General features: G+C 38.7%; 1 protein-coding gene across 1 annotated transcript in view; it reads right to left on the bottom strand.

Moving 5' to 3' along the window:
- LOC126237429 (smoothened homolog) overlaps window positions 1-19382 on the bottom strand; it is a 119247-nt gene that overhangs the window by 88413 nt on the left and 11452 nt on the right. Inside the window, exons 2-3 of the mRNA XM_049947540.1 lie at window positions 4527-4649; window positions 121-228 (exon numbers count right to left, since the gene is read on the bottom strand). Of these exons, the coding sequence (XP_049803497.1) occupies window positions 121-228; window positions 4527-4649 (231 nt within the window). The remainder of the gene's footprint in view (window positions 1-120; window positions 229-4526; window positions 4650-19382) is intronic.

The following is a 19382-nucleotide window of genomic DNA, read 5'->3' as shown; positions in this document are numbered from 1 at the left end:
TTTGGGTTTTTGTACATAGTTCAAACATCTACTCAATCATCTTCATTAATCTTTTAAATTACATCTTGCAATAAAAATACTGATACAGTATAAACAAGTTAAATACAAAGACAACCTCACCTTGCACATAGGTGGAAATTTGGTCATATTATCACATTTCAAAAATGATGGCCAGATACCTTCCACATCTAGAATTCGGCAGGGGCTTACTGTAACTTTGCACATTTCCTGAAAAATATAATCATTTAAATTGTATTATTCGGTTGCTAGTAGTTATGCTTAGGAACTATTGGATTAAATGTGTACTCAATATATTTGTTAATAACGGGATTCCTAGTCACTTTGTCTATTTTAATAACACATGTAAGAAAATCTAAGCAAGTGCCAAGTTAAATATTTCTAATGACCTGGTTTTAAAAGCAATTAAAGACAATGTTGTCACTTAAAATTTTAACTGAAACAATTCTGGTGACTGTCATTCCTTTCACTCTCTCCACCACCCCTCACTTTTCTACGTTAGTCTTCTGGCTAGTTTGATGTGGCCCACCACCACTTCCTCCCAAGTGCCAACCCATTCATCTCACAGCAGCATTTTCAACTAACGTCCTCAATTATTTGTTGGATATATTCTAATCTCTCTCTTCCCATACAAATTTTACCATCTACAGATACCCTTGGTGCCAAGAGAATTATTCCCCGTCTTAATACACTCCTGGAAATTGAAATAAGAACACCGTGAATTCATTGTCCCAGGAAGGGGAAACTTTATTGACACATTCCTGGGGTCAGATACATCACATGATCACACTGACAGAACCACAGGCACATAGACACAGGCAACAGAGCATGCACAATGTCGGCACTAGTACAGTGTATATCCACCTTTCGCAGCAATGCAGGCTGCTATTCTCCCATGGAGACGATCGTAGAGATGCTGGATGTAGTCCGGTGGAACGGCTTGCCATGCCATTTCCACCTGGCGCCTCAGTTGGACCAGCGTTCGTGCTGGACGTGCAGACCGCGTGAGACGACGCTTCATCCAGTCCCAAACATGCTCAATGGGGGACAGATCCGGAGATCTTGCTGGCCAGGGTAGTTGACTTACACCTTCTAGAGCACGTTGGGTGGCACGGGATACATGAGGACGTGCATTGTCCTGTTGGAACAGCAAGTTCCCTTGCCGGTCTAGGAATGGTAGAACGATGGGTTCGATGACGGTTTGGATGTACCGTGCACTATTCAGTGTCCCCTCGACGATCACCAGTGGTGTACGGCCAGTGTAGGAGATCGCTCCCCACACCATGATGCCGGGTGTTGGCCCTGTGTGCCTCGGTCGTATGCAGTCCTGATTGTGGCGCTCACCTGCACGGCGCCAAACACGCATACGACCATCATTGGCACCAAGGCAGAAGCGACTCTCATCGCTGAAGACGACACGTCTCCATTCGTCCCTCCATTCACGCCTGTCACGACACCACTGGAGGCGGGCTGCACGATGTTGGGGCGTGAGCAGAAGACGGCCTAACAGTGTGCGGGACCATAACCCAGCTTCATGGAGACGGTTGCGAATGGTCCTCGCCGATACCCCAGGAGCAACAGTGTCCCTAATTTGCTGGGAAGTGGCGGTGCGGTCCCCTACGGCACTGCGTAGGATCCTACGGTCTTGGCGTGCATCCGTGCGTCGCTGCGGTCCGGTCCCAGGTCGACGGGCACGTGCACCTTCCGCCGACCACTGGCAACAACATCGATGTACTGTGGAGACCTCACGCCCCACGTGTTGAACAATTCGGCGGTACGTCCACCCGGCCTCCCGCATGCCCACTATACGCCCTCGCTCAAAGTCCGTCAACTGCACATACGGTTCACGTCCACGCTGTCGCGGCATGCTACCAGTGTTAAAGACTGCGATGGAGCTCCGTATGCCACGGCAAACTGGCTGACACTGACGGCGGCGGTGCACAAATGCTGCGCAGCTAGCGCCATTCGACGGCCAACACCGCGGTTCCTGGTGTGTCCGCTGTGCCGTGCGTGTGATCATTGCTTGTACAGCCCTCTCGCAGTGTCCGGAGCAAGTATGGTGGGTCTGACACACCGGTGTCAATGCGTTCTGTTTTCCATTTCCAGGAGTGTACACGTCCTGACATCCTGTATGTGTTTTCCACACATTCATTTCCTTGCTCCAATTGGGGCCAATCAGCTGCTGTGTCATCTTTTGCCAGCGGCAACATCTGGGAGCAGTATGAAGGGGTGTGGGGTCAGCACCCAGCTATAGTTGGTTTTACTGTCCTCAGAGCTGTTACTTCTCATTCAAGCAGCTCCTCAACTGACATCACAAGACTAAGTGCAACCCACTCCAGTTCTCCTACTGATGAAACTCCCTGTCAGCACCGGTATTTGAACCTGGGTCCTCCGTACAAGAGTTGCTGACTACTCAGCAATTGAGGCAGGTACACACACACTTGCAGGTAGAGGCAAAAGATCTTTGACAGTAAAAATTTCAATGATTGATGAAAAAATACCATACACGTGGGAATGTTCTGCCTGTACTTGTGTTTCAGTAGCACGCTGACAGCGAACCATCACCACTGGTTCAGCCACAATATACAAGTGGGGATTACTGGTGACTGCCTCGTGGGACCAGTCATGCTTGCACGACAACTCACAGGTGAGGCATATCTCCACTTCCTGCAGGCGAATTAGCCTCCCCTGTTGGAAGGCATGCCTTTATTGTAGAAAAGGGTAATGTGACTACTACACAATAGGGCTACAGTTGACTTCCACATTTCCATGTGGAGGCATCTCAACACAATTTACCCCAACCACACGTTGAGGCTGAACCGGTGCTGATAATTAACTGCCACTATACCACTAAAACACTATTACAGACAGAGCATTCCCAATTGCCTGGTGTGTTATGTGTGCTAGTCAATCACTGAAACCCACACTGTCAAAGATATTTTATCTCCAATTTCAAGTAGGTTGCCTCCCTCGGAACACCAGCCACATTTCCAAATGACCTTTTTTCCAAATGATGCTCTCAAAGATCATTTCCTATCATTTGTTCCCATTTAGCAAAATCACTACATAGTGCATAGTTCATTATTTCCTTACCCGCACCTTCTCAAATTATACTATTTTCTTTGCTTCCTGAAAAACATTATATCAGGTTTCACTTATACTACAATTATATACAACCTCTGCTGCGAAATCAAAATCATTTGCTGCTTTGTAAATTCAACGCAATTTTGTTCAACCCCACACGTTGTAACAAGCTTGGATTCTCCTTGGCAGCCGAAATGTTGCTAGTGAAGCCTGTCCACTCCTCGATGGCTGCCCTCTTTGAAGCCATCCAGTGTGTGAGGAAGGTTCCTGTAATGATTCACTGCAAGTTTTAACTGGTTGCAAGCATCCTCACTTGGGTTCATGTCAGCAGATATGATTCATTGCTTTTGGAGAAAAGTGTTCACAAGGCAGATGAAGAGTGCCCGTACGTCATCACCTCAAAAGATGAATCCGTCATCAAAATATTGAGTGCTCAGTTGGGCAATACCTAGGAGAATCCAGTCCCAATAATGCACAATTGTCAAATTATCCTAGATAGCGAGGAAGGTGACCGAAATCCCTACATGATACCTGCCCAAAATACAGCTGACTCATCTCTCTGCTGAATCTGTGAGACTGCATGCCAGGAACATCCATTGGCACTTAGCTGCCTGTACATTCTACTAAGATGATAAGTGTGTGTCAGTAAAATAGTGCAATCTTTGATAAAGAGAAACAAATACCATTGTACCACAACCCATTTCAGATGTACCCTTCTCCATCTTCCTCATGCACCATCGTGCTAGAGTGTTTATACTGTTACCCATAATGGATATCTAGAGATCAAATTGATTATGTGGAGATTGTTTCATGTTTTCTGGGCCCGACATTGCCCTTCTAGTTTTCTCCAAAATGGTAGTATGTAGTCCTTTTAAATTCTCCTTGGGGTACCTATGAGCCATAATTTCTAGATGAGACATAATTTCTAGATAGTAGTCATCAGTTGGTGTTTTTGACCATAGTTGACCACTACCAGGCAGATTTTCAACGGTCCACATCTCACGATAACAATGAGTATTTCAATGCAGCATATGTCAATTTGATGGCCAACTTCTGTGCTGACAATCCTTCTTTATGAAAGCTGACAATTCTCATACAGCCAAAATAAAACTTTGATGCATGCTGGCATATAAAACAGTTAACATAAACTGCATTGTCCCTTTAACGACTGGAGGCAAGTGTGCTTTACTGAACTTCATTGATAATGCACGTTTCCTTTTCCTCCTTACACAGGAGGCTGTATACAGCAATTTCCTGTGATCAAAATGACCAAAAGAGTACTGAGAAAGAGGTTATCAACCAATGTGTAAGTTTATACCACAATGAAATGTGAACTGTAATAAAATGTACATAGTATTCTGAGAAGCAAACAACAATGAGAATACAGAGACACATTTTGTCACAATGAAAGAAATTTTACTAACCTGTGATGGCAGGTCCACCATTTCATTCTCACATTTTGGCATATAAAGTGCACACAGAAATGGTTGGATCACAGACCAGCACTTGGGCAGACATCTTAACTTTTGCCACACCTGAAGCCTTTCCTGCAGAAATAAAAATGTGTTTGAACATTCAATGTCATATTCTCATTATGATTATGTTCGGCTAATTCTTTGTTAATTCTGAATACAACATGTAATGCATATTTCAGGACCCCAAAGAAAGAAAGACAAAGGCTGTATAAGTTAGGAATCATACAATTTTAAAAAAGTAGACACACAGATTTAAAAGATTACAAGGTACTGGCAGGGCCTACGTGGAGTTATTACATCCACATAACAATGCTCTGAAATAACTAAGCGCAATCTCCAATAAAAACATAATACTTCATTAGAAGAAGTAACATCCGCCATCAAACCTCCAAACTTAAATATTATACTGGTCGCAATAAAATATGAACAAAGTGGATTAAAGGTGTACCTATGAGTTTAGTGGATAACCACCACTTTATAACTGGAGCATTTCCAACTGCTAGAAATATGTTAAAAATTACACTGCTGTGCAGGAAAATGTATAACCAAATGCTACAAAAGACCACCAAACTTCACTTTTGTCACCATTTTCAAAGTTTTGAAGGTTACATCATACATCGGTGGTGGCTTCTTAAACATCTCAATATTCCTCCAGATTTGGATTTCTGTGGAGGTTAAAAAGATAGGGCTATTCGCACATACAGTGAGAATGTACTTAACTCTTCAACAATGATAAGTAACAGACTACTCTGGAATTTTCTGTGACTTGTAACAAGCATTGGACTGTTTTGTACACAACATTGATTTCAGTATGTCACACATGACGACAACACCAGCGATACTGCAAAATAATTATACTCATATGCAAACGAAGACATAAAAAAGATGTATCACAAAATAATTATTTGAATGGGATTGAAATCCATAGATGTGATGCATGTGCACAGGAAAAAAAAAAAGAAAAAAAAAAAAGGATTACGAGTTCAGAAAAATTGGATGATTTATTCAAGGAAACGAGCTTCACAAATTGAGCAAGTCAAGAATGCATTGTGCAACCAATTATTTGGCTTGGTACTGATTGAGAGAGTTGTTAGATGTCCTCCTAAGGGATATCATGCCAAATTCTGTTCAAATCCTGAACTGGTTGGAGAGCCCTGCCCATAATGCTCCAAATGTTTTCAATTGAGGAGAGATATGTTGACCCTGCTGGCCCAGGTAGGGCTTGTCAAGCACGAACATAGGTATTAGAAACTCTCACTGTGTACGGGCAAACAATATCTTACTGAAATGTAAGCCCATGATGGATTTCCATTAAGGCAACAAAATGAGGCATAGAATATCATCAACATACTGCTGTGCTGTAAGGGTGCTGTGAATGACAACAAAAGGGGGCCTATTATGAAAAGAAATGACACCCCATCACTCCTCATTGTCAGTTGGATGGCAGCAACAGTCAAGATGGACAGAATTTGGCATGGTATCCCACAGGAGGACATCCGACAAGACTTGCTCAATTTGTGAAGCTCTTACTCTTGAAAAAATCATCCAGTTTTTCTGAATTTTCAATGATCTGTTTGCCTGTACATGTGCATCACATCTACTGATTACATCCTATTCGGGTAATTCCTTCGTGATGCAAGCTTTAAAGTGTATTTCCAACAGGAAACAAATAATTTTAATCCATCATCTGACTTGAAAGCTATTGTATGCAGTATCCTCAAGGCTCCATCTTTTAAATATCTCCTTCTTTGTCTCTATATTAATGAGCTTTCATAAATTACACTGGCAGATGATTTTATTGTTTTGTATGTAGCCGATACAAATATTATGATAAACAGCTGTTAATGTCAGTTTTATTTATACTAATAAATGGTTTGCAGTTAACTGTCATAAAACTTTGCAAACACCCACAAAATGCAGCTCAGGATCTGCAAGAAATGCCCATAGCACAAAATACAAGGGTGTTCTGACAGAAGAAGTTGCCAGTGTTAAATTCTGAATATTGCAATTTGATGACAAATTCACGTGAAGAAAAATAGCACAGAACTGCTGACATACCAGTACTACTTTTTATGTGTTTTGTGAATGTCATCAGGCAGATAGAAAATACAAATTAATAAAAAAATAAAAAGGAAATGGTCAAATGATCTGTGAAATGATTTATATAAAAGTGACAAATAAAATATAAAGAAACATTTGAATGATGCTTGAAGTAAATAAGGCAGATCAAATGTTTCTCAAATCTGTTTTATTTCTTAGTTTTACGCAAATCATTTCACAAAACAATATGATTTTTCTCATTGTTTTTAATTTTTTTTTATTGTGAAGTTCTGTTCAGAAATCACGAAATATAATATATTTTAGTGTTGATCAGTATTCTGTTATCATCAAGAGAATATAGGTCAGCAAAAAATAGAAAAGCAGAGCAGCTTCAATTTATATTACAATTAGATATTTATTTTACCTTTTCAACATGAAAGAATTCCATAATTTCTATAACAATGTAACTTTTTATGAGCAAAGTAGCTAGGCCTTGAAGAGAGGAACTTCTTGGCTCTTCATTTACATAGTAGCAGCAGGTCTTTGTGAAATATTTCAATTTTCCCTCAAATTACTGATTAAGTTTTCTTGATTACTCTGATTAATTTCAGACAATTAAATCTTTTTAGCAAAACTAGACCTCAGGCTGGTCACTTTAATTCGATACTCCACCTGTCCATTTCTCACTCCTCATGTGACTATGAAAATTTGGATAAAAACCCATTATCTAATTCATAGGGAGTCATCATGGTTTTGCCACACTCAAACATATGTCAAAAATCCTGGCATATTTTTGTTTTATAATGTTATACACTATCATATTTCCAGATAACTTCTCAAGCCAAATTTCTCTGAAAAAAAGTAATATGACTTACTTCAGACGTGGATACAAAAACATGCTGCAGAAAGATATTCAGTGGACTGGACTCACTAAAAGTTGCTTCAAAATATATTTATCCCCTAATGAACATGCACTAGAGAACATTTTCCTTTTTCTCCACCAAAATCTCAGTCCACAAAATGAAAATGTGGAATAGAAAGGAACTACACAAGGACTCAATTTTGTTTGAAAAGATATTCATTGCTCAGGAATGCAAGGTGTAAATAACTTACTATAAACAATAAAAAACAGATAAAGTACAGTTTGAGATGAGCTAGAAGGACTAATTGATGGACAGTTTCCAATTTATTGATGAATTTCCTTGGGTATAATCTGATGTATGTATCAGTAATACCCCTGTAGACACACAATACATGTAATACAAGTCTCTGTGCATCTTAAGTGAAGTAATACGGTCAGTATAAGTAACTGTTGTAAATTATTGTCATTTGATGCCAATTGGCTAAACAATATGGGAATTACTTTACACATTTTGTGATGTATATATTTAAATGTTTGGACAATTATTTTATTAATTAGTAAAAGAAACTGAGTTAATATGTAATACTTTGTTGAACTCCTTAATGGGTGGTTCTGGTTGAGAACAATGAAAAAATGCATTTCTTTTTTACATTATTTGCATCCCCAAGGAATGTATATTATGCCTGCAAAAGGATTTTTTTTTTGTTTTGAAAGTATTTTATAAGTTACAGCTTTTTGAACAGAAGTTGGCATCAACTGAATTATAGGCACCTGTAGGTGCTCGATGAATTAGTTCAGGAAAAGATTTGACCAATTTCGTCCAATGAAAATTACTTAAAAGATGCACTAATGCTAGTACACAAAATGACAAGAGCTTCAGTGTGTGCATTTGAAAACTGGTACCAAAACATTTTCATTATGGAGCAAAAACTGTTGAAATAGCAGTATATACAGGATGGTCAGAAACAGTCTGAAAAGCTTGTTAGTGTGTTGCAGGGAGGTTCTGCTGAGAAATAATTGTTAAGAAAAAAATTTGATATGTTGTGCCGTTTCCAAGTTAATGAGCACTTAAGTTAGCCAATCTAGCCATTGCATGTACAAATTCAAGCCCCCTACCTGAGAGAAACATGTCCTTTATGTGGTTTCCTGGAACTGAACAAGGGAGTGATAAAAAAGTTGATCTAGGATGGTGGTAAGAGTCAAACCCGAGCAGTCTCAAGCAATATCATCTATGCTATAAGAACAACTGAAACTAATTCTAATTTCTTCCTTAATAATTATTCTCAGAACAACCAACTTCGAAAGACCCTCACAAGATTTTCACACTGTTTATGACCACCCTGCATAGCATCAGGTATATTCACCAAAGGCATTCATCTGTTCTGAAGACTATGAGTGCATCAGGAATCATCATACGGGCAAAATACAAATGCTTTGCGGGGTTATCTGACAGAAAATGCATGGCCACCATGATGCAATAAATGTCTCAGTTTGTTAAAAGAGCCTCGTTGGAATATATATATATATATATAAACAAAGATGATGTGACTTACCAAACGAAAGCGCTGGCACGTCGATAGACACACAAACAAACACGTACACACAAAATTCAAGCTTTCGCAACAAACTGTTGCCTCATCAGGAAAGAGGGAAGGTTTGGTAAGCCACATCATCTTTGTTTTTAGATATATTTTTCCCACGTGGAATGTTTCCCTCTATTAATTTATATCATTAATTTGAACCCAACAATTACGTTTGTTATTGTCAATATATATATATATAAAAGTCTTTCCGCTCCCGGGATTGGAATGACTCCTTACCTTCTCCCTTAAAACCCACATCCTTTCGTCTTTCCCTCTCCTTCCGTCTTTCCTGATGAGGCAACAGTTTGTTGCGAAAGCTTGAATTTTGTGTGTATGTTCGTGTTCGTTTGTGAGTCTGTCGACCTGCCAGCACTTTCATTTGGTAAGTCACATCATCTTTGTTTATATATATATATATATATATATATATATATATATATATAGCGACTTACTGAACGAAAGTGCTGGCAGGTCGATAGACACACGAACAAACACAAACACACACACAAAATTCAAGCTTTCGCAACAAACTGTTGCCTCATCAGGAAAGAGGGGAAGGAGAGGGAAAGACGAAAGGATGTGGGTTTTAAGGGAGGGGGTAAGGAGTCATTCCAATTCCGGGAGCGGAAAGACTTACCTTAGGGGGAAAAAATAACATTCCCACGTGGAATGTTTCCCTATATATATATATATATATATATATATATATATATATATATATATATATATATATATATATATATATATATATATATCACCAAGTTCAGAACCAGAGCATTTTTGAGGAAAAGGAAAGATGGGTCTATTGTTCTGGGATCAAAGATTAACTGTAAGTTTTGAAACTTTTTTTTTTGTTATTTAAACTTTAAATGCGTTGATCTCAAAATAACATCTTTCAATGTTTGAGACACTTCAGAGCCTCCTCAGATTAACTGATCAACTGGATTTTGTTTTAAGTGTAAGAAAATTATATTTGGTGGGCCTTAGCAAGAGCTGCTTTTTGTATTTGAATTTTAAATATATTTTTTAAACATCTGAACTTGCCGGGAAATTGACATGTTTTTCATATAGCTCTTCTCCCTTTACCCTCCGATGTACTTTTCATAATCTCATTACGATCGCCTCAAATTACATTCTGATTCAGGAATTTTCTGTTTTTATTGATTTCAGAAACAGTCATATGTCTATGCAACACTTCGCACAAACCAGGATGTGACGTGAGGCGTATACCTTGACAAGTGCTGCAGCCATCCTTTTTAATTTGTTATGAGACCAAAAGTTTTCATACACAGATGCATGTATAATAAAGTAGTAAAACCCTCATTTTAATAAAAACAATGCTTGTACAAAAAAATTCTAAACTTTACCCATTTTTTATGCTTCTTGATCAGGACCTCCCCATAAGGGCCACTTCACTTAAGATAAGTGAGTAACATTAAAACTGCTGTTGAAAAGTAAGACAAATCTTGTGTAAAAAAATTAAGTCTGTATCATGTTTCTTTGCTATATTCCACATTCTCACAATGTGCTTACTAACTGAAAAATTCATTTAGTTTAATCTTTCTCTGATTCATGTTACTTAGCAGGTGCGCAGTGTGTTGGAAATAGGTAATTCATCAAAGAGCACATGACTTCAGCACTGCACAAGGTAACAACTAATGACGTCAAATACTTACAGGTAGCAACTGCTGTACCATTGTATTTCCAAATCAATTTTTTTATGACACAGTTGTTAAAACATGGTGGGTACTCAACACGAATGGTTTCAATAACTCTTAGATACTGTTTTCACCTAGTTTTTCCAGTTCAGGCAATTACATTCACGCGCTGAAGTATGTACACAAACTTCCACTTCTTTTCCGAGATGACTTACTTGACATGCTCGGCCAACCTTCCTTTCTGGTTAGCCTGCTGCTGCAAACTCTCTTTCACTTCCTCTCTGAAGTATGCTGCTAGGACAGGTATTTCTTAAGACTCTTTCTACTTACAAAAATAAGTAGACATACCAAGTTTCATTTGCTTCAATTAACGATGTATATTTTAACTTCATACATTTTACAAATTCCACACTTCACATAAATAAATACTGTTTTGTAAGCCTCTCGTGTCTCCAAGCATTAGAAAGGAAATAAGTTGCATATGAGAGAAAGTTGGCTTAACAACCATGTCCATTCTCAACGTGAAACAGAAGACACGTCTTCCCTTCACTAAGGCTAAGACAAAAGCTTTCAGTGGTTCTTTTTCAACTGTTCACGTTACTATAACAATGGTCAAAACACAATTAGAACAGAATAGCATAAACACTACATGGTGGTTCTATCCACTTCCACTACACTTTCATGGATCAACCGACATGCACTTGTTGATGCAGTTCGACCGCCACGTCTACATTCTGCTCGCGACTAATTTCCAACCTGCACACACAAAGATGTGACACGCAGAAGGTAGGATTCCACTCTCTTGCACTCATATCTAAAATATCGTGTGTTCAAGACAGTAGAAGGCCATGTGGTTCTAGAGTTTACGCAGAAATTCTCAAATCAGTACAATGGTAGGTTACAGTTTAATGATGTTTACATAAATGGTCACAGTAGATGAGAAACTCAAATCTACTGAGACAGAAACTGAAGCTGCATGTGAGACTGTTTGGGCAAGAGTCAGTATCAGGGACGGGCATAAAATGATAACTGAATCCTCCTATCACCCAGTAGACTCATCTCCTGATGTAACCAAAAACTTTAGAGAAAACTGCAGTTCACTTAAGTTCCCCAATCATACTATAATCATCATAGAACACTTTAATCATTCAACAATTAACTGGGAAAATTAGAGTTTTGTTAGTGGTAGGTGTGGTAAGACGTCCTGTGAAACATTTCTAAAGGCCTTCTCTGAAAAGTACCTAGAACTGATAGGTAGGAATCCCACTCATGATAGGAATATATTCGATCTAATGGCAACAAACAGAGGATGTCCACATCGAAACTGGTATCAGTGACCATGAAGCAGTTGTGGCAAAAATGATGAGCAAAGTAAAAGGAAAACTAAAATATGCAGATATATATGTTCAGTAAACTAGATAAAAAATCAATTTACTGCCATATCTCAATGAGGAACTTGAAACTTTCAGCACAGGGCACGAGTATGTAGAAGAATTCTGGCTCATGCACTGGATTTTATGTACTCAGTAGAAAAGTTCATAGTGGGAGGGAACCTCCATGGTATACAGTCACTGTAAAGAAACTTCTAAAGAAACAGAGTACTGTGTAACAGATATAAAACAAAGTGTGGGGCTGTAGATAGAGAGATGCGAATGAAACGCCTCTGGCTGTCGAGAGAGCAATGCATGATGCCTTCAATGACTACTGTAGCAGAATAATGTCAAATGGTATTTCACAAAACCCAATGAAATTCTGGTCATATGTAAAGGCTATTAGTGGCACCAAAGTTAGTGTCCAGTCCCTAGCAAATGACACAGGAACTGAAACTGGAGACAGCAAAGCAAAAGCTGAAATGCTTAACTCTGTTTTCAAATGTTCCTTTACAAAGGAAAACAGGAGAACTGGCCCAATTTAATCCTTGTACCACTGAAAAGATGAATGAAATAAGTATTAGTATCAGTGGTGTTGAGAAACAGCTGAAATCATTAAAATTGAACACAGCTCCAGGGCCTGATTCAATTCCTGTCAGATTCTAGACCGAATTTGTGGCCGAGTTAGCCCCTCTTCTAACTACAATTTGCTGTAGATCCCTCGAACAAAAAACCATGCACAATTTCTTTGGAAAAAAAAGCACAAGTCACACCTGTCCACAAGAAGGATAGTAGAAGTGATCCAAAAAACTATCATCCAACATTCTTGACATCGATTTGTTGTAAAATCTTAGAAGATATTCTGAGCTCAAACATAATGAGGTATCTTGAAAAGATTTACCTCCTCAATGCCAACCAGCATGGATTCTGAAAACATCGATCACGTGAAACCCAACTCTCACTTTCCTTACGTGACATACTGAAAGTTTTGGATCAAGGCACTCAAGTAGATGCAGTATTCCTGATTTCCAAAAATCATTTGACTCAGTACCACACTTATGCTTATTGTCAAAAGTACAATCATATGGCATATTAAGTGAAATTTGTGACTGGACTGAGAGCTTTTTGGCAGTGCGGACACGGTATTATCTAGTAGGGAGACTCATCATCAGATATAGAAGATTTGTGGGACCCATATCAAATAGGACTAACAGGGGATACTGAACACATAAGGAGAAGGGCATCACGAATGGTCACAAGTTTGTTTCATCCTTGGAGAGTATCACAGCGATACTGAAGGAACTGAACTGGAAGACTCTTGAAGATAGAAATAAACTATTCCGAGAAAGTCTATTAATAAAGTTCCAAGAATGGCCTTTAAATTATGATTCTAGGGATATACTATAAACCCCTATGTACGTCTTACATAGACATCATGAGGAAAAATAAAAATAATTACTGCACGCACAGAGACATTCAAACAATCATTCTTCCTGTGCTCTGTATGTTAATGAAATGAGAAGAAATAATAATAACTGGTTCAATGGGACGTACCCTCTGCCATGCACTCACAGTGGCTTGCAGAGTATACATGTAGATGTAGAATGGTCAAGGTCAGTAGATACAGAGCTGCAGCTCTGTTGGGCAGGGATGGTAAAAGTAATTGCAAATGGTTTGAAGCAATTAACTGAAGCAACCGTCCCAGCATTTGCTTGAAGTGTTTTACGGAAACCCATGAAAACCTACACCTGGATCACCACACAAGAATTTGTATATTGCTCCTGCTGTATACGAATCCCAAGTCTTAATTACTGCTGGTGGTCTGTAATAAACTGAAGGATGCAATTGCAAGCTGCCTCCAGTAATACAACAACAATCTTTGAATTTGCTCTTCTGTCACATTCCAAGAACATGGCTCCCACTAAACAGAATGTTGAAAATGCTGAACCTTGCAGTAGCAGTCATCAGCTTTGATCAATGATATTATGGCATCAAAATGGCAGTTATTCATAATAATCAAAAACGTAATATGTAACTAATGGTTTTTGGAGGTTTATGGTAGGGACAAAACACTGATATGCACCAGCCACATATGAAAAATAACCAAAAGCAAAGAATTTAATCAAACTCTCATCAAATAAAACTTTCAGATTAAAGTTGGTACCATTACCTTCAGTTAAATTACACAGCTAAACTGAACTCTGAAACAATCCACCAACCATGTAACTACACTTATTGCACAAACACAACCAAATAACATGCCTGTGTTGATATAAAGCTGGCATCAATAGCTTTAATTAACCTATTCATTACACTGAACTTTGCATATTGGCCAACCAAGTGACACCAACTATCGCATGTATGTGTGTGATCTGCATATCATCCTAAATCTCTGAATCGATTTCAGCCAGCCTTGGTATACATAATAACTATTGCCTGGAAAGAAGTACTGTGGGGGTAAGAATCACCTCCCATGGGGGACAGGGGGGGGGGGGGGCAGATGAAAACACTTCAGTTTACCTATATAACGACACTACGTGATATTCACTGAAAAAAATAACAAGACATTCATCACAGTTCTTAAGCCTGAATAAAAACAACCATACACAAATAAACATATAGGATTGTTGATGCTCTTCACAAGTATGTAGCTGGATTTCATTGTCCTGACAACACGATATTTCGACAGTCTAACTGTCCACCATCTTCAGGTGAGATTGCAAGTGCACAATCACACCGGGACTGAGATAACATCAGATACAGCAGCTCCTTTCATACCTTGGGAACAGGCTGCTGCACGTACGCAAGACGCAAAAGGGCTGCCCCCTGTGAAGTGAAAAATTGTAGTGGCACCAGTCATAGAAACTAACAAAAGTGGTGAATCTCAAGATGCTGGCAGTCGAAAACCGCACCACTGTTGTTTTATATTTGATAAATAGGATTCTAAATCTTGCTTAAAGGAAAAGCTTTATCTCTGTTAATAATGTCATTGGACAATTTTATTTTGATGGATTCCGTAAGTACACAATCCCAGTAATGGGATCTGGAGCAATAATTTCCGTCTCTTTAAATGAGATATTTGCCGTTCATTCAGGTAATGTCCAGCAATGGCAGATTTTTCAAGCTGGAGCAAATAAGTGACTGACGTTCCACACATCAGTCATGAACCGTATGAATAGTCTGTCCAATGTATGTCTTTCCCCAATGACACGGAATTTTATACACTCCAGGCTTCCTCAATACTAAAACATCTATAACAGATCCAGAAAGGCTGTAGTTTTGACCAAAGCAAAAGGATACTTAATATTGTATTTTCTGAGGACTCTTGAAATTTTGAAGAAATACTTCCCAGAAAAGGTGAAAAAGCAATTTTTTGCAAGTGTCTATTGTTGGTTCACATGGCGGTCCAAATTGAAAAGCACAAAATAATTTGCTAATAAGTGTATCCATTTTGCCTGAAAAGAACCCTAAGCTAATCCAGTTCCTGTGCCAAATTATGAGGATCCAAAATAGCATAAGCTGTCTTGATCAGTGTACATAGAGCTCTCATGCACTGATCTGGCAGACGACCACTAGTAGCTTGGAAGTAGCGGTTCGGGTGCTTTAGTTTACATCATACACTGTGTCCCATTTTCTTTTTTGTGTACTAAAACACCCAAAAAATGTAATTTACCATCTTTTTTAATTTCAACTGAAAATTTGTTGCATGGATGAAGGCAGTTAAAATTACCTAAAAACCGATAAAGAGCTTCCATTCCATGTGGCTGCATACTCATGAAGAGCATCAACATTTGTTACAGGAGAAAAATCTATGTAAACACAAACCCAAAGGATGTTTACAAATCCCAATCTCATAAGAACAGAACCAAACTGATGAACAATAACAAAGTATATTAATGTAACAATGTCACAGATGGCAAGTCTCAATTTTTCAAACCAAATGCAACTCCGAACAGACCTCCAAACATGGTCTTCCCAACACTGTCACATACAGTAAATCCATTGCTCATACAAGATGTAGCAACACCAACAATTTTCATCATCTTCCCACATTTGTAGCATTTCAAATAGTCACTTGACAATCCATAACTTAGAATAAAATCTGTGGAAGACACCCTATCAAATTTCTTTTTTCATATAACATACAACTGTTATTCTTAGCTGTCAGTTCCATGTCAGATAACCATCCACAAATGATGAAATGAAAATTAGGAATAACAACTACTTACTTTGTCTAATTTATGGCCATATGACATTACAATCCACATAATACTCTGAACGTCTTGAAACTGCTGATGCAAACAAATAAATTCAGAAAATTCTAACATGGCTGAGAAAGAATTATTCATTGCCTTTCTAAACTATTTCAGCCAAGGCCTTACACAATCATTATTAGTGAAGAGGAACAGAAAGATTAGGGTTTCACAAACAATCAATGATGTGGTCATTAGTGACAGAGCACAATCTCACCAGGGGAAGGAAATTTTCCATGCCCTTCATAAAGGAACCATCCTGACATTTGTCTGAAGTAACTTATGGAAATTGTGGGAAATCTACATCTGGATGACTAAACAGGGGTCTCTCAAACTCAATTCTACTAGAAATAAACAATAAAAATTACTCTGTTGACATTTCCTATGATGTTACCAAGGCATCCATGCTTTTTGCATGTTTATTTACTGGTACTTATATTTATGTATATAAGCTGCTTTCCGGCTTTTCTTTTCTGTCCGAGTAAAATGAAATGTGCCACCTAAACCCCTTCAAAAACCTAGGTCCTAAAACTTCACAAAAAATGTAATGTGCTTTTTGTGTTAACTGTATCAAAACATGCAAATAAGTATTGATATACTGTGTATTTTTGAACATTAAGTGCTGCAAGAAACATATTTCGTGCAACAGTAAGCAGTTCATGGTCTTGTGGCTAGTGTTGCTGACTCTTGATTGACTCACAGTAAGGTCAGAGATTTTTTCACTTGAGGGACTGAGTGTGTGTGTGTGTGTGTGTGTGCGAGCGGTTTTTTTGTCCTCGTAATTCCATCATCACTGACAAACAAGTTGCCAAAGTACTTTTAAATAAAGTGACTTGTATCATGTGGCTGAACTTCCCGGAAGGGGACTCTTGACCAAAACTGTCTTACGTACATTCCAGTTTTTTTTAAATAGCATCAGTTGCAATCTGCAATTGTGCTTATTAGAATTTTAGCAGTAGTATCCTAATTCAAAAAAGGTGATCACACCAAATTTTCAGTATACATGTTCGTCAATAAACACAATCTCGAGAATTTTTAAAAGTTTTGAATACTGTGCACAGCATATTTTGTAGTATATCAGTGGCTGTGATTTACAGTTACTATAAAACATACTGTGTTACATTTACCTTTCCCTTTAAACAAGAGACTGTATTGTCTTCACTTATAGTAAATTAACACTATTTTCAAATTTGTTAGTGTCCGCAATTTAAGTAAAGTTTCAGGAAATCAGTAACTTTTATATCAGGTTTTTTGCTTTCTTAAAAGAAATCTCTATGTGGGTGTTAATCACAGCAGCTTGTAAGAGGAACAAGTAATACTGGTAGCTCAACAAATCCTGGAATTAAAAGAGAATCTAGAAGCTAAAGTTAGAATTATTTGTCTACTGCTCTGTAAAATTCCATGATTTCGTACAGAGATTACAACACCACAAAAAAGTTGGCACTGCGAATCAACACCACAGACATTAGCGGGGCCTCGCTGCAATCCACAACAGCCAATGGGAGGCACTCCAGAAGGCCATGCCTCCCTCTCACCATAGCAGTGCCCCCATCCGTGGTCAATAGTGCGAGCACTGAAGAACTCTTCCCTGTTCATAACCTCATCTGAAGAAGTCAACATCACAGTGTATTATGGTATTAGGGTAGTCTTTGGAGTTTGGTAACTTTAATTATGTGCCTGTATTTTATGCTGTGCCAATTTTTGAACTCGATAATTTTAATTTTCAACATTACACCGCTTTGATCATAACATAAAGACCATAATTAAAAAAAGAAAGTGTTTGAAATAATTACTGGCTCAGAATCTTCATCTGTACTAGATCTTTGTTATCAGTTATAATGCTAGTTATTAATGTACAAGACCACATCAAAATAGTGGCAGAACTTTTCAGCCATACTTCACAAGCCAACATACAGTGCATGGCAGAGGGAAATTTCTACCAATATTAGTATGTTTCTGCCCTACTTAGTTAGCATATGGATTGTGGGAAACAAATGACCAACTATCTTCCTCCACAGGTACACAGTCGGTCATTTGCTTCCCACAATACATTGCTAACTACATGAGGCAGAAACCATGAAGGAATTATATTAATGGGATGGAAATCGATAGATGTTATGTATCTGTACAGACAAACAAATGATACAATTTCAGAAAAATTGAATGATTTATTCAAGAGAAAGAGCATCATGTATTACACAAGTAAATAGTGCATTGGTCCACATCTGGTCCTTATGCATGCAATTATTGTCTTGGCATTGATTGACAGAACTGATGGATGTCCAGCTGAGGGATATTATGCCAAATTCTGTCCAATTGGCATGTTACATCGCCAAAATCCTGAGATGATTGGAGGGCCCTGTCCATAATGCTCCTAATGTTCTCAATTGGGGAAAGATCCAGTGACCTTGCTGGCCAAGGTAGGATTTGACAAGCACAATGACAAGCAATAGAAATTCTCACCATGTGTGAGCAGGCATTATCTTGCTGAAATGTAAGCCCAGAATCACTTCCCACGAAGGGCAACAAAATGGGGCATAGAATATCGTCGATGTTTCGCTGTGCTGCAAGGGTGCTGCAGATGACAACCGAAGGGATCCTGCTATGAAAAGAAATCATCACTCCTGGTTGTTAGGCCGCATGCGGGTGACAGTGAGATTGGGATCCCACTGCTGTCGAGGGCATCTCCAGACACATCTTCACCCTGGAAGCTCATCGATTGGAGTAGTCTTCTGTGATGAGTCCTGCTTTGAAATGAGCATCAATGACCAGTGAAGATATGCCTGGAGATGCCCCAGACAGCAGTGGCCTACTAGTCTGACTGACACTCACCATAAAGCCCGACAACTGTGGGTGATGGTCTGGAGTGCCACGTATTTTCATAGCCGGAACACTAGTTGTCATCAGCGGCACCCTTACAGCACAGCAGTATGTCAACAATATTGTACGCCCCGTATTGTTGCTATTCATGGCAACCCATCTTGGGTGTATATTTCAGCTAGATAATGCACCCACACACACCATAAGAGTTTATAGTGC

Source organism: Schistocerca nitens, chromosome 2 (genome assembly GCF_023898315.1).
Source record: "Schistocerca nitens isolate TAMUIC-IGC-003100 chromosome 2, iqSchNite1.1, whole genome shotgun sequence".
In the NCBI taxonomy this organism is placed as follows: domain Eukaryota; kingdom Metazoa; phylum Arthropoda; class Insecta; order Orthoptera; family Acrididae; genus Schistocerca; species Schistocerca nitens.
Note: the sequence above shows the minus strand (reverse complement) of the source record. Positions and strands in the feature narration are given on the sequence as shown.